Source organism: Populus nigra, chromosome 1, assembly GCF_951802175.1.
Source record: "Populus nigra chromosome 1, ddPopNigr1.1, whole genome shotgun sequence".
Lineage (NCBI taxonomy): Eukaryota > Viridiplantae > Streptophyta > Magnoliopsida > Malpighiales > Salicaceae > Populus > Populus nigra.
Window position 1 is genome coordinate 40524653 of NC_084852.1, and position 11791 is coordinate 40536443.

At 40.3% G+C, this 11791-nt stretch overlaps 1 protein-coding gene across 1 annotated transcript; it reads left to right on the forward strand.

Moving 5' to 3' along the window:
- The first annotated feature begins 214 nt into the window (after window positions 1-214).
- On the forward strand, window positions 215-10415 carry LOC133681948 (uncharacterized). Its single transcript, XM_062105163.1, has 4 exons — window positions 215-218; window positions 1095-1264; window positions 1332-1671; window positions 10087-10415. Exons 1-4 carry the CDS (start codon window positions 215-217, stop codon window positions 10413-10415), a joined length of 843 nt encoding a protein of 280 aa, XP_061961147.1.
- Window positions 10416-11791: the final 1376 nt, after the last annotated feature.

Below are 11791 nucleotides of genomic sequence, written 5' to 3' on the forward strand. Positions count from 1 at the left end.
CTAACTTGCATGCACCTCGACTAATCCCACGGGCCCTGAAGTTAACGACCATGTAAGTCTCAAGTGGCTATCATATTAGTAACCACAAGGCTCGAATTTGAAACCATAGAGGGAGCAAACCCAAAAAACACATCTTAATTTCATCTTGATAAGTATTGTTGTCTATCAAATCGCCTTCAATTTATCATTTTGATTATAGAAAGATTTGTTGGTAATGGGTACTATAGTTTAGTTTAATTCAACATGATCAATATTTTTACCCTGAATACAAGCTTACTAAATAATTATCATAACAATTGTCGCACGTCAAAAAATCCGCGCGACGTCAGCTGGCGATTTTATCGTTGTTCGTTTTGATTGGTTCGTTGGAGTCGCCACCTAGTAATTGATTGTGGGCTACTAGGAAACCGGATGTACTGGTCTTGTCAGAGATTCACGGGAAAGGGACTGGTTGTGGTTAGGGAAGATATTAACACCCCTAACACACCCTACCTGAGGTAAGCTGCTTTGTAGACTTGATGCGTTTTAAAAATAAAATTTTAGCTCAATTCTAAGGCTTTGATAAATCAGTTATTAGTTCCCAAAATATATGTAGATACATGTTCTACATTTTTATAGGAAATACAACATGATTTTTATCTGTCCTTTAGATATTTGTGCGTATAAATTAAAATATTAAATTCATTTTTTTCTTTGATTCAATAACATACATAAAAAAAATACTAAAACACACACACATTTTTTATTATGATTTTCTCATACACCATCTTTCACATGTTACAAAATTACAAGAATTCAAAAACTAGATAAAAAATTACATTAAATAAACCAAAATTTGCAAAACAGTCCCCCAAAACTCCAGAAATTGCAAAGGTGGCCCCTCTGGAATTGCAGCAACAGTGGCGACGCGTGACCTCCACGCGCCACCGTCACTGGCGGTGCGTCCGCCGAGAAAGCAGCCGGCCGAAACTGGCTTCTTCTCCTCTTCTCTTCTGCAACACCGGCGACCTACAAAAAAGAAATCAAATCACACAAGCCAGTTGATTTTAATTTTGTTCTTGTTTTTCAATCTGTTTCGTTTTTTTCTTTTTTAGATCTGCATCCGTTTTCTGCCCCCTTGCTTCTCTTCTTCCTATGGCAGATCTGCAGGCTGAGGAAGGAGTGGTGGAGGCTGGAGGCCGGAGCTGCGGGTGCAGCGGCGCTTGAGGGAGGAGCTGCTGCTGTTGGAGGACGGCGCTGCTGCACAGGCTGGTGGAGCAACCGGGTCTGTTGGAGGGAGAAACTGTCGAGGCTGGTGGCGCGTCGGTGGTGTTCGTTCCTGTTGGTGGCAGCGGTGGTTGGCCTTGTTGCTGAGTTCTGCTGCCGCTGCTCTTGGTGGAGGAGATGGGTACGGCGCTGCTGGAATAGGAAGAGCAGGAGAAGAAGGAAACGATGGCCGAGAGAGAGAGGAGGGAGCGTGTGTGGGTCTCCTGGTGTGCGGCTGGGAGAGAGGGAAGGGTAGATCGGGGCTGTGTTCTGGCTGCCAAGAGGGAGAAGGTCTGTGTGGCTGTTTTGGGGCTGGAAACGAGAGAGGGATGAGGCTCCTTCGGGTTGCAGGAGAAGGAAAGGCTGCTGGCTGGCCAGTTAGGGAAACCCTGATGGATGGGGGGCGGCGGCTTCTCCTCTCTTTGGGTGAGGGAGAGAAAAAAAGTTAAGCTTTTTAGGGTTTTCTCTTTTTTGTGTTGTCTCTCCAAATTGCAAAAATACCCCCCCCCACTTGAAAATTCAGTGTAGCATGGTATTTATAGGAAAAGTTTTGCTAGGTTTTCAAATTAGTCCCTCAACTTTTCCTTTCCTTCTCTTTTCCTCTGTTTTTTTTGTAAATTTTGATTTTTCTTATTTTTTTTGTATTTTTGAAAGCGAGCAAATATCAACATCGACTCAAAGAGGAAAATCAATGATTTTAAAATTAACGCGTTAAAAGTTGAACGTGTTCGAAAGACTTTTGAAAATTTAAATTCTTTTTAGACGATGCTGCAAAATGCTAAAAACGATGCAAATGTATTAAAAATGTATTTTTTAGGGTTTTCAATGCTTTTCACTATTTTTGGATTTTTTCTGAAAATTTATTAAAACATGGGTCAAAAATTGGGTAGCAACAGATGCCCCCTCTTTACAATGCTTACAAAGCAAAACTCCTCAATGTTTTGCGTAGTAAGCTTTGTAAAGAAAAACTTGTCTATCCACTCATCTAAAGACCTTGCTCTTTTTTTTTTTTTCTGTTCTCTCTTCCTTCTCTTTTTTTTTCTTTTTTCTTTCTTTCTACTCCTTGAACCAAAACCAAAATCTGTGTGGTTGGGCTAACCTGAGATCCCGTCTGGCGATCCCCTTTAACCAGAACCAATATCTGTGTGGTTGGGCTAACCTGAGATCCCATCCGGCGATCCCCTTTAACCAGAACCAAAATCCTGCGTGTGGTTGAGCTAACCTGAGATCCCATCAGGCGATCCCCTTTAACCAGAACCATTATCACGTGTGTGGTTGGGCTAACCTGAGATCCCATCTGGCGACCCCCTTTAACCAGAACCAAAATCCTGCGTGTGGTTGGGCTAACCTGAGATCCCATCTGGCGATCCCCTTTAACCAGAATCAACATGAGATCCCATCTGGCGACCTCATTGAACAAAAACTAAAAAAATGTGTGTAGCTCGGTTAACCTGAAATCCCATCTGGCGATTCCCTTTAACCAAAGCTACATGAGATCCCATCTGGCGACCTCATTAAAGTGGAACTAAAAAATGTGGTAGCTCGGTCAACCTGAAATCCCATCTGGCGATTCCCTTTAACCAAAGCTACATGAGATTCCATCTGGCAACCTCATTCAACTGGAACTAAAAAATGTGTGGTAGCTCGGTCAACCTGAAATCCCATCTGGCGATTCCCTTTAACCAAAGCTACAGGAGATCCCATCTGGCGACCTCATTCAACTGGAACTAAAAAAATGTGTAAAAAGTGGTCTCATTGTAATGGGTGACCTACCCAGGTGGAAAGAATATGGAAAGCGGTCTCATTATGATGGGTGACCTACTCAAATGGAAAGAATGTGAAGTGTGGTCTCATTATAATGGGTGACCTACCCAGATGGAAGAAAAAAATGAAGTGGTCTCATTGTTATGGGTGACCTACCCAGATGAAAAAAATGTGATGTGCGGTCTCATTATAATGGGTGACCTACCCAGATGGAAGATGAGAAAAATATGAAGTGGTCTCATTGTTATGGGTGACTTACCCAGGTAAAAAAAATGAAGAATGGTCTCATTGTATGGGTGACCTACCCAGGAAAAATGATGGTCTCATTGTATGGGTGACCTACCCAAGAAAAATGATGGTCTCATTGTATGGGTGACGAACCCAAGAAAATGATGGTCTCATTGTATGGGTGACTAACCCAAGAAAAATGATGGTCTCATTGTATGGGTGACAAACCCAAGAAAAATGATGGTCTCATTGTATGGGTGACAAAACCAAGAAAATGATGGTCTCATTGTATGGGTGACTAACCCAAGAAAAATAATGGTCTCATTGTATGGGTGACCTACCCAAGAAAAATAATGGTCTCATTGTATGGGTGACGAACCCAAGAAAATGATGGTCTCATTGTATGGGTGACTAACCCAAGAAAAATAATGGTCTCATTGTATGGGTGACCTACCCAAGAAAAATAATGGTCTCATTGTATGGGTGACGAACCCAAGAAAAATAATGGTCTCATTGTATGGGTGACGAACCCAAGTGGAGGATGTGATGTGACAAGTGTGAAAAATGGGACTTACCTGGCGAAGTCCTGAAGGGATGATAGAAGAAGGGCCAGAAAACTTGGTGCTTCTTGATAATTCTTGATCGCAGGGTTTGAAAACTCGATGTTTCCTGATTGCAAGGTTGATCTTTTCATTTCTTTGAGATTTTCCTAACAGTAAGGCTTATCTCATCTTCTTCCCGTTCCAAGGTCACAACCATGATTCTCTGTTATTATCAACTCAATGATTCTCCCTCTTTTTTTTTTCTCTCTGTTTTTTTTTGGTCCCCAATCTTGCTAAACTACATTGAGGATTTTTCCTGCAACAAAAATAAAAAATATGTACAATGTTTTGAGGTTAGATGACATGCATGCATCCTTACCTGATTTGAAATATAGGTCCCCCCCTTTGATGATCCATCGTCATAGGGTGCCTTTGTTTGCTAATCAAAGCCTTCTTTGCTTTCCCATGTACTGGCTCATTCGTGTGCTAGCCATCCACTCAGTTGTAAGTGCAGTGCCCATCCTGGGCTGTCTTCGACGGTTACTGCTCTTGTTGTTTATCAAGCTTAACTCTGCCCCAAGTGCGGTGTTGCTTGATTCATCATGAAAAGCTTAACCGATCATTCATCTTCTGTATTATCCGGAGAATTGTTCTCTCATTGATTGTGCACATCGTGCCAACACCATCATGATTGTCAATCAGTCACTAACTTGCCCCAAGCTGAAACAATACTCTTCAAGTATATGTTATCACCAGTCTTCATGGAAATCATCCAGTCGTCCAGACGTGCATCTCATAGCTTGCAGTGAAAGACTCATCGTTGTATATTCAATGTTCTTTCTCATGGATTTCTCTCAGCTTGTCAAATCAGATAGTGGAAAGAAATGTCTTGATATCATTGATGATGTTCATGTTATCACCCATATTCGAAGTGCGCATTTGCTCCAAAATAGATGGTCCCACAGTCAGTTTTGGTGGTGCGCATCTTTCCGACATTCATTCCAATGCAACTATGCATGCCCACATCAGTCGATAGCCATGCTTCAAAAGATGACTAATGAAGATGTCCTTCAGGTACATCTTTGATCTACCGTCAGTCTTGGTGGTGTGCATATGTTAGATGTTCATTCAAATGCACTCACTTGATAACATCAATGGCTGCTGAAGTTCACTAAATCACCGACTGTCTTTGAACAACATTGCCCCCAATAATGATCTGAATGCTTGTTCTACTGATTAGCTTTCTTTAAACACCATTATCCTCAGTGCATTGATTCATCATTTGCTCATCTTTAATTGCCCCCAGCTGATCTGAATGCCTTTTGTTTTCCTTCTCAGGGTCCAGTGTATTGCCCCCAGGTGGTCAACTTCTCAAGGAGTGTCGAGAAATGTTGATGTCATTCTTGTCAAGGATTTTGCAAATTCGGTCGATGTTCTTGTTGTTTGACAATCTTTCTTGTTCTGGAATCAACTCTCACATTTCAAAGATCATGTCAATTCAAGTCTAATTGTTGAAATGAAATCAAAGAGATAACAGTTTTGGAAAAGATCTTTTGAAAATCAAGCTTTTTGGTCAAAGACCCAACACACAGTATTCAATATAATCTTGTGACTGTCTTGTATTTTGAAAACAGAAATGACCCGTTGTAAGATTAAAATGACTTTTTTCGTGGTTCTTTGTGTCCATTTTAAACTCTGACTTTGGTTATATCTTTTGATGGTCTGTGATGAGGTGACATTTTTGTGAATTTCAAGGAAAACAAAAGGCTCAAGTCAAAACTTGAGGATTCATCAAGAAAGATTATTTTCTTTTTCAGCACCAATTTTATCAGCATGCATAACAATCTGTAGCTTGATTCATGAAGTCACGACCCTTACGGAAAAGACTCTTCAAGTTTTGAGATCGTCATTTATCGGTTCAAATTGCTTACTTGATCAAAAAGAGCTTTTAAAAGCACGTAATGCAGGTTATGGTACATGGCTATGAAAGAAAGGGATTTCACAAGCTCAAAAAGTGTTTGAGGGTTTCAAAGACCTAGGATCAACATCAAACTATTCATCAACTCTTTTTCTTGTTGTCGTTGTGGAGAAAGTGACATATAACCTTGTTAATCTCAAAGATCAGAATTCTCTTAACATAGGTCATAATGTAAATCCAACTTTTCTTTGATGAATAATCAATCTAATCCTTTTGAAGACACTAAAGGCTTTATCCTAGACACACCAAAAGACATGAAACTTGATTTTTTTGTGTTGACTTTTGGCATTTGTTGTGTCTTTCTTCAATTGAAACCTATTTTGCCCCTCTTAGAATTGATATGCATTCTCCTTTCATTCCACTCTTTTTTTGCTTTTACATAACCTTCCTCAAAGTTTTCTTGGATGACCCTCAATCTATGGCTTTTCTTGTTCTCCCTTTCTCAATCATTGGGCTTTTATTCTAAGCCTTTCTTTTATCATTGATTCTATCACTGTCTTCAAAATATCTCTCATTTGCCCCCAGTATGGGGTGTGATCCTAGTCAAGGTTTCTTTTTGAAAGAAAATATTTTACCAGGCTCAAAATGGGACTGCAAGGGATATAATCTTTTAGAAAGTGAAGGGATAACAAAGATGGCCTTTTCTCATTTCAAGCAAGGTCGGTTAGAACCGATAAATTTTGACCTCGTCCAGTGTAATGATTTGGACTTGTAAGAATCATGATTCACGAGTCCATAACTATTGAATCCACTACATGTCATTATGCATACTGCTAAAATTTAGCTACAACTGTGGTTCAGTTTCAGGAGGTATGAGTTCAAAATTGTTTGGTCACCTCATGTAATTTTCAAGCATCGAGTCATTTCCGCAATCAAAACACTTTTAATGTTCAGGATTAAACTTTGCATGTTGGAGTTTGATCAAGCATATTTTGTCAAAATACCCTTTGAAATAAGCATCTCTTGATTTCAAAACAACAGGAAGATAAAGGAAAAACATGTTTCGTTCAAGAATGAGATGTGACCCCAAAACAAAATGCAAGATGGCAAAATTCATGACAAAAATGATTGACAATTCAACACCATTCTTGGATCAGCTTTTCTGGCAATATTTGTGCTTGGCCAAGCATTTCTGATCACTCATCATTCTAAGGATGTTCTGGCGACAAAATGATCGATGACATCATCTTTCACAAACTGAGCTCGATTCTTAAAACTCTTGCATTTGTTCAACTGAAATGGCCGAGGACCCCATCATGACATCCCATTTCTTGTCTGGATTATACCACCTAGAAAATGATGGCTGCATGGGATTTGTTGGAGTCAAGCAAAAAGTCTGGAACCTGACAGGTGCTGGTAAATAAACTCAAATGGCAAAGGGAAGTCAATCCTGACAAAAGTACTTGAGCAGTTGATGCTACAGTGAGACCTGGCTAAACCACATGAATAAGGTTTTCTGCCTTCAGAGTTATCTTCTTATCTTTCACTTCTTCATGGCTCGCTCAATTCTTTCGATGATCTTCACAACATCATGTCATTCTTCCAATGTTGTTGTGGTTTGTTGAGGGTTGTTGGAAAACTTCCACCAGCTAGGTAATCTTGGCAGCGCCTAGAAACTTGCAGCATTGTCACTACCAACGTGTGGAATCATGCATTGTCTTTATTGGAAGAGAACCTGATGAATCTAAAACTCCTTTGTCTCCTCTTCCATCCCTCACTGACGGTGCAACAAACAGACACCTGCAGAGGGAGTTCTACTCTGTGGAAGTTTCAGTCTTCTTCATGTTTTTCAGTCTAGGCATGTCTCTTCTCTCTACTTTTGCATTTTTAATACTGACACTATTAGGAGGAAAATCATAGATGATCTGAAACTACTATATTCTTTCTTGAATTTCCCACTTGCAGATCCACAAACAGATTCCTGTTGAGAGAGCTCTGCTATGTTGAAGTTTGATGCTTGCCCCTGTTTTCAGACTACATCTGGCTTTTCAACCCACTACAGTGTCTTCGTACTGAAACTGGTGGTGTAAATTTTCATATCATCTGAAACTACTACATGCTCTCTTGCATTCCCCACTTGCAGAACCACAAACGGGTTTTTGTGGAGGGAGCTCTGCCACGTCAAAGTTTGATGACTCCTCATGTTTTCAGACTAGGTCTGACTCTTCGGCCTACTCCAGTGTTTCAGTGCTGAAACTGATGAGACAAATTTTTATAGCGTATGAAAGTACTGCATCCCCTCTTGCATGCCCCACTGGCAGATCCTCAAACAAATCTCTGCAGAGAGAGCTCTGCCACGTAGAAGTTCAGTGTCTAATCATGGGTTTTTTTCGGGGTTTTTTATTGTTTTTTTGTTTTTTGTTTTTTGTTTTTTTTTTACATCTTGTGCCGCTGAACTGGAATTGAGCTAACAATTGGGGTAACGTCAAAGAAGGCTAACGCACCATGCATAGAAGGCTAGCAGTTATTTGGTGCCATTGAAAGATGTGGAGGCGATGAACAATTAACAGAGCATTTGACCAAGAACAAAAGTTGTCATTAGTTGATGACTGAAGGCATTGTTGTCGTTGTTCATGACTGAAAAGGAGAGGTGCAGCTTCAATGGGACGTGGACGAGCGGTGTTCTCACAGAAAATTGTGCAGACATTCCCTTTCCATTTAATGCTCAACACTTGCTCAAGCATATCTGAGTTTAGCTAACTTCACCTCTGATGCTCTCAACTTCCTTTTGACTCTGTGCCTCTCTCTGACCCCTTTCTTCATTTCCCAGCATCTTTGTTCAATTAGGTGTAGCAAAGCTCGAATGGGGGAACTTATTTTTCCTCCCGGTACATGCATGATAAATGTATGAACATGTAAACTATATGATGAACTCGCCCTTCGAGGGGTGACATATGGTCGTAACTCTTGTATGATGAAACAAGAATCTTGATTCTTGCCCAAACTCTACAATGAAAATTTTCTGAGTGACGGCCATTGGGTCACCCAAAAGTCTTGAGTTCAAGATGCTTCAAGAAGGGTTTGCCCTGATGCAAAACAATGTATACGGAGCACACATCCTAAAGACAGGTTCTAATCTTTTTAAGTGAGACAAAAGGTAGGTTTACTACTTGGTCTCTAAAAAGGGTCTCTTGTTGTCCCAGTGATCACCCTCTTGAAGGCAATATGAGGGCTTGTAGGCAATGAGATGGCACGTGTCCAACTATTACCAGTCTAAGCACTCAACGAAGAGTTGGGGTTTACACAAACTTAAACCTTGACTAAAAGTCGTAAGGTAAGCTGCTAGTCCCCCTCCTAACCTGAAGCTTGTGTGTGCTTTCAAAAATAAATACAAGTGATGCATGAAACAATTCTAAAAATGCATGGAAAAAATAAAACAAGACAAAAATACAAAAACTTAAACACATCAAATACACAAAGCTTAGTCCAATATTGTCAGAAACAGTACCTTCCCCAGCGGAGTCGCCATTCTGTCGCACGTCAAAAAATCCGCGCGACGTCAGCTGGCGATTTTATCGTTGTTCGTTTTGATTGGTTCGTTGGAGTCGCCACCTAGTAATTGATTGTGGGCTACTAGGAAACCGGATGTACTGGTCTTGTCAGAGATTCACGGGAAAGGGACTGGTTGTGGTTAGGGAAGATATTAACACCCCTAACACACCCTACCTGAGGTAAGCTGCTTTGTAGACTTGATGCGTTTTAAAAATAAAATTTTAGCTCAATTCTAAGGCTTTGATAAATCAGTTATTAGTTCCCAAAATATATGTAGATACATGTTCTACATTTTTATAGGAAATACAACATGATTTTTATCTGTCCTTTAGATATTTGTGCATATAAATTAAAATATTAAATTCATTTTTTTCTTTGATTCAATAACATACATAAAAAAAATACTAAAACACACACACATTTTTTATTATGATTTTCTCATACACCATCTTTCACATGTTACAAAATTACAAGAATTCAAAAACTAGATAAAAAATTACATTAAATAAACCAAAATTTGCAAAACAGTCCCCCAAAACTCCAGAAATTGCAAAGGTGGCCCCTCTGGAATTGCAGCAACAGTGGCGGCGCGTGACCTCCACGCGCCACCGTCACTGGCGGTGCGTCCGCCGAGAAAGCAGCCGGCCGAAACTGGCTTCTTCTCCTCTTCTCTTCTGCAACACCGGCGACCTACAAAAAAGAAATCAAATCACACAAGCCAGTTGATTTTAATTTTGTTCTTGTTTTTCAATCTGTTTCGTTTTTTTCTTTTTTAGATCTGCATCCGTTTTCTGCCCCCTTGCTTCTCTTCTTCCTATGGCAGATCTGCAGGCTGAGGAAGGAGTGGTGGAGGCTGGAGGCCGGAGCTGCGGGTGCAGCGGCGCTTGAGGGAGGAGCTGCTGCTGTTGGAGGACGGCGCTGCTGCACAGGCTGGTGGAGCAACCGGGTCTGTTGGAGGGAGAAACTGTCGAGGCTGGTGGCGCGTCGGTGGTGTTCGTTCCTGTTGGTGGCAGCGGTGGTTGGCCTTGTTGCTGAGTTCTGCTGCCGCTGCTCTTGGTGGAGGAGATGGGTACGACGCTGCTGGAATAGGAAGAGAAGGAGAAGAAGGAAACGGTGGCCGAGAGAGAGAGGAGGGAGCGTGTGTGGGTCTCCTGGTGTGCGGCTGAGAGAGAGGGAAGGGTAGATCGGGGCTGTGTTCTGGCTGCCAAGAGGGAGAAGGTCTGTGTGGCTGTTTTGGGGCTGGAAACGAGAGAGGGATGAGGCTCCTTCGGGTTGCAGGAGAAGGAAAGGCTGCTGGCTGGCCAGTTAGGGAAACCCTAATGGATGGGGGGCGGCGGCTTCTCCTCTCTTTGGGTGAGGGAGAGAAAAAAAGTTAAGCTTTTTAGGGTTTTCTCTTTTTTGTGTTGTCTCTCCAAATTGCAAAAATACCCCCCCACTTGAAAATTCAGTGTAGCATGGTATTTATAGGAAAAGTTTTGCTAGGTTTTCAAATTAGTCCCTCAACTTTTCCTTTCCTTCTCTTTTCCTCTGTTTTTTTTGTAAATTTTGATTTTTCTTATTTTTTTTGTATTTTTGAAAGCGAGCAAATATCAACATCGACTCAAAGAGGAAAATCAATGATTTTAAAATTAACGCGTTAAAAGTTGAACGTGTTCGAAAGACTTTTGAAAATTTAAATTCTTTTTAGACGATGCTGCAAAATGCTAAAAACGATGCAAATGTATTAAAAATGTATTTTTTGGGGTTTTCAATGCTTTTCACTATTTTTGGATTTTTTCTGAAAATTTATTAAAACATGGGTCAAAAATTGGGTAGCAACAACAATAAATTTATAAAATTACATAAATTTATAGTTTAATTCAACTTGATCAATATTTGTATCCTTGCCAGCTTTAGTTGTTTTTCACAAGACTTCAATCAATCTCAAAGTAGACTTTTATACTAGTTGTGAAAAATCCGAGCAAACCAAATAATAATACAAGATGAAAAGAAACACAAAAACCTTACCATCAAATACTTGGTTTACAATCATAAATCAACCATACACACAAGCACTTCACTATCAAAAACCCAATGCACACAAAAAAAAATTCACTTACAAGAAAATATTACACTTATTCCTTTAATGGCAAAATCACAAAGAAAGGTGGCCACCATAAAGTTACGATCATCCTTCTCATTCTAAAATGTTTGTAGCATACACGCACACGCATGATCAAAGTTATGCTGGGTTGCTCCCTCTGTAGTCTGAGGTTCGAGCTCTATGGTTACTCATATGATGACAACTGGAGGCTTATATGGTCGTTAATTTCAGGGCCCGTGAGATTAATCGATGTGTGCGCAAGCTGGCCCGGACACCCACGTTAAACTAAAAAAAAAAGTTATGCTACACAAGTCCATATCTAACTAGCTAGAAAACTAGTGTCAATATCCGAAGTCTTATTTTACTCAACTATTGTCAATAAATATTATCTTATTTGAATTCAAAGAATTGGAATCCAAATCAGTCCTCTTTATGACTTTGTGTAACTTTGGGCAAACA

Coding starts and splice junctions, on each gene's coding strand:
- LOC133681948 (XM_062105163.1), top strand. Junction 1,265..1,331: donor CAGGCTGGTGGAGCAACCGG/GTCTGTTGGAGG, acceptor TGTTGGTGGCAG/CGGTGGTTGGCCTTGTTGCT. Junction 1,672..10,086: donor GCGGCTTCTCCTCTCTTTGG/GTGAGGGAGAGA, acceptor CTGCAGGCTGAG/GAAGGAGTGGTGGAGGCTGG.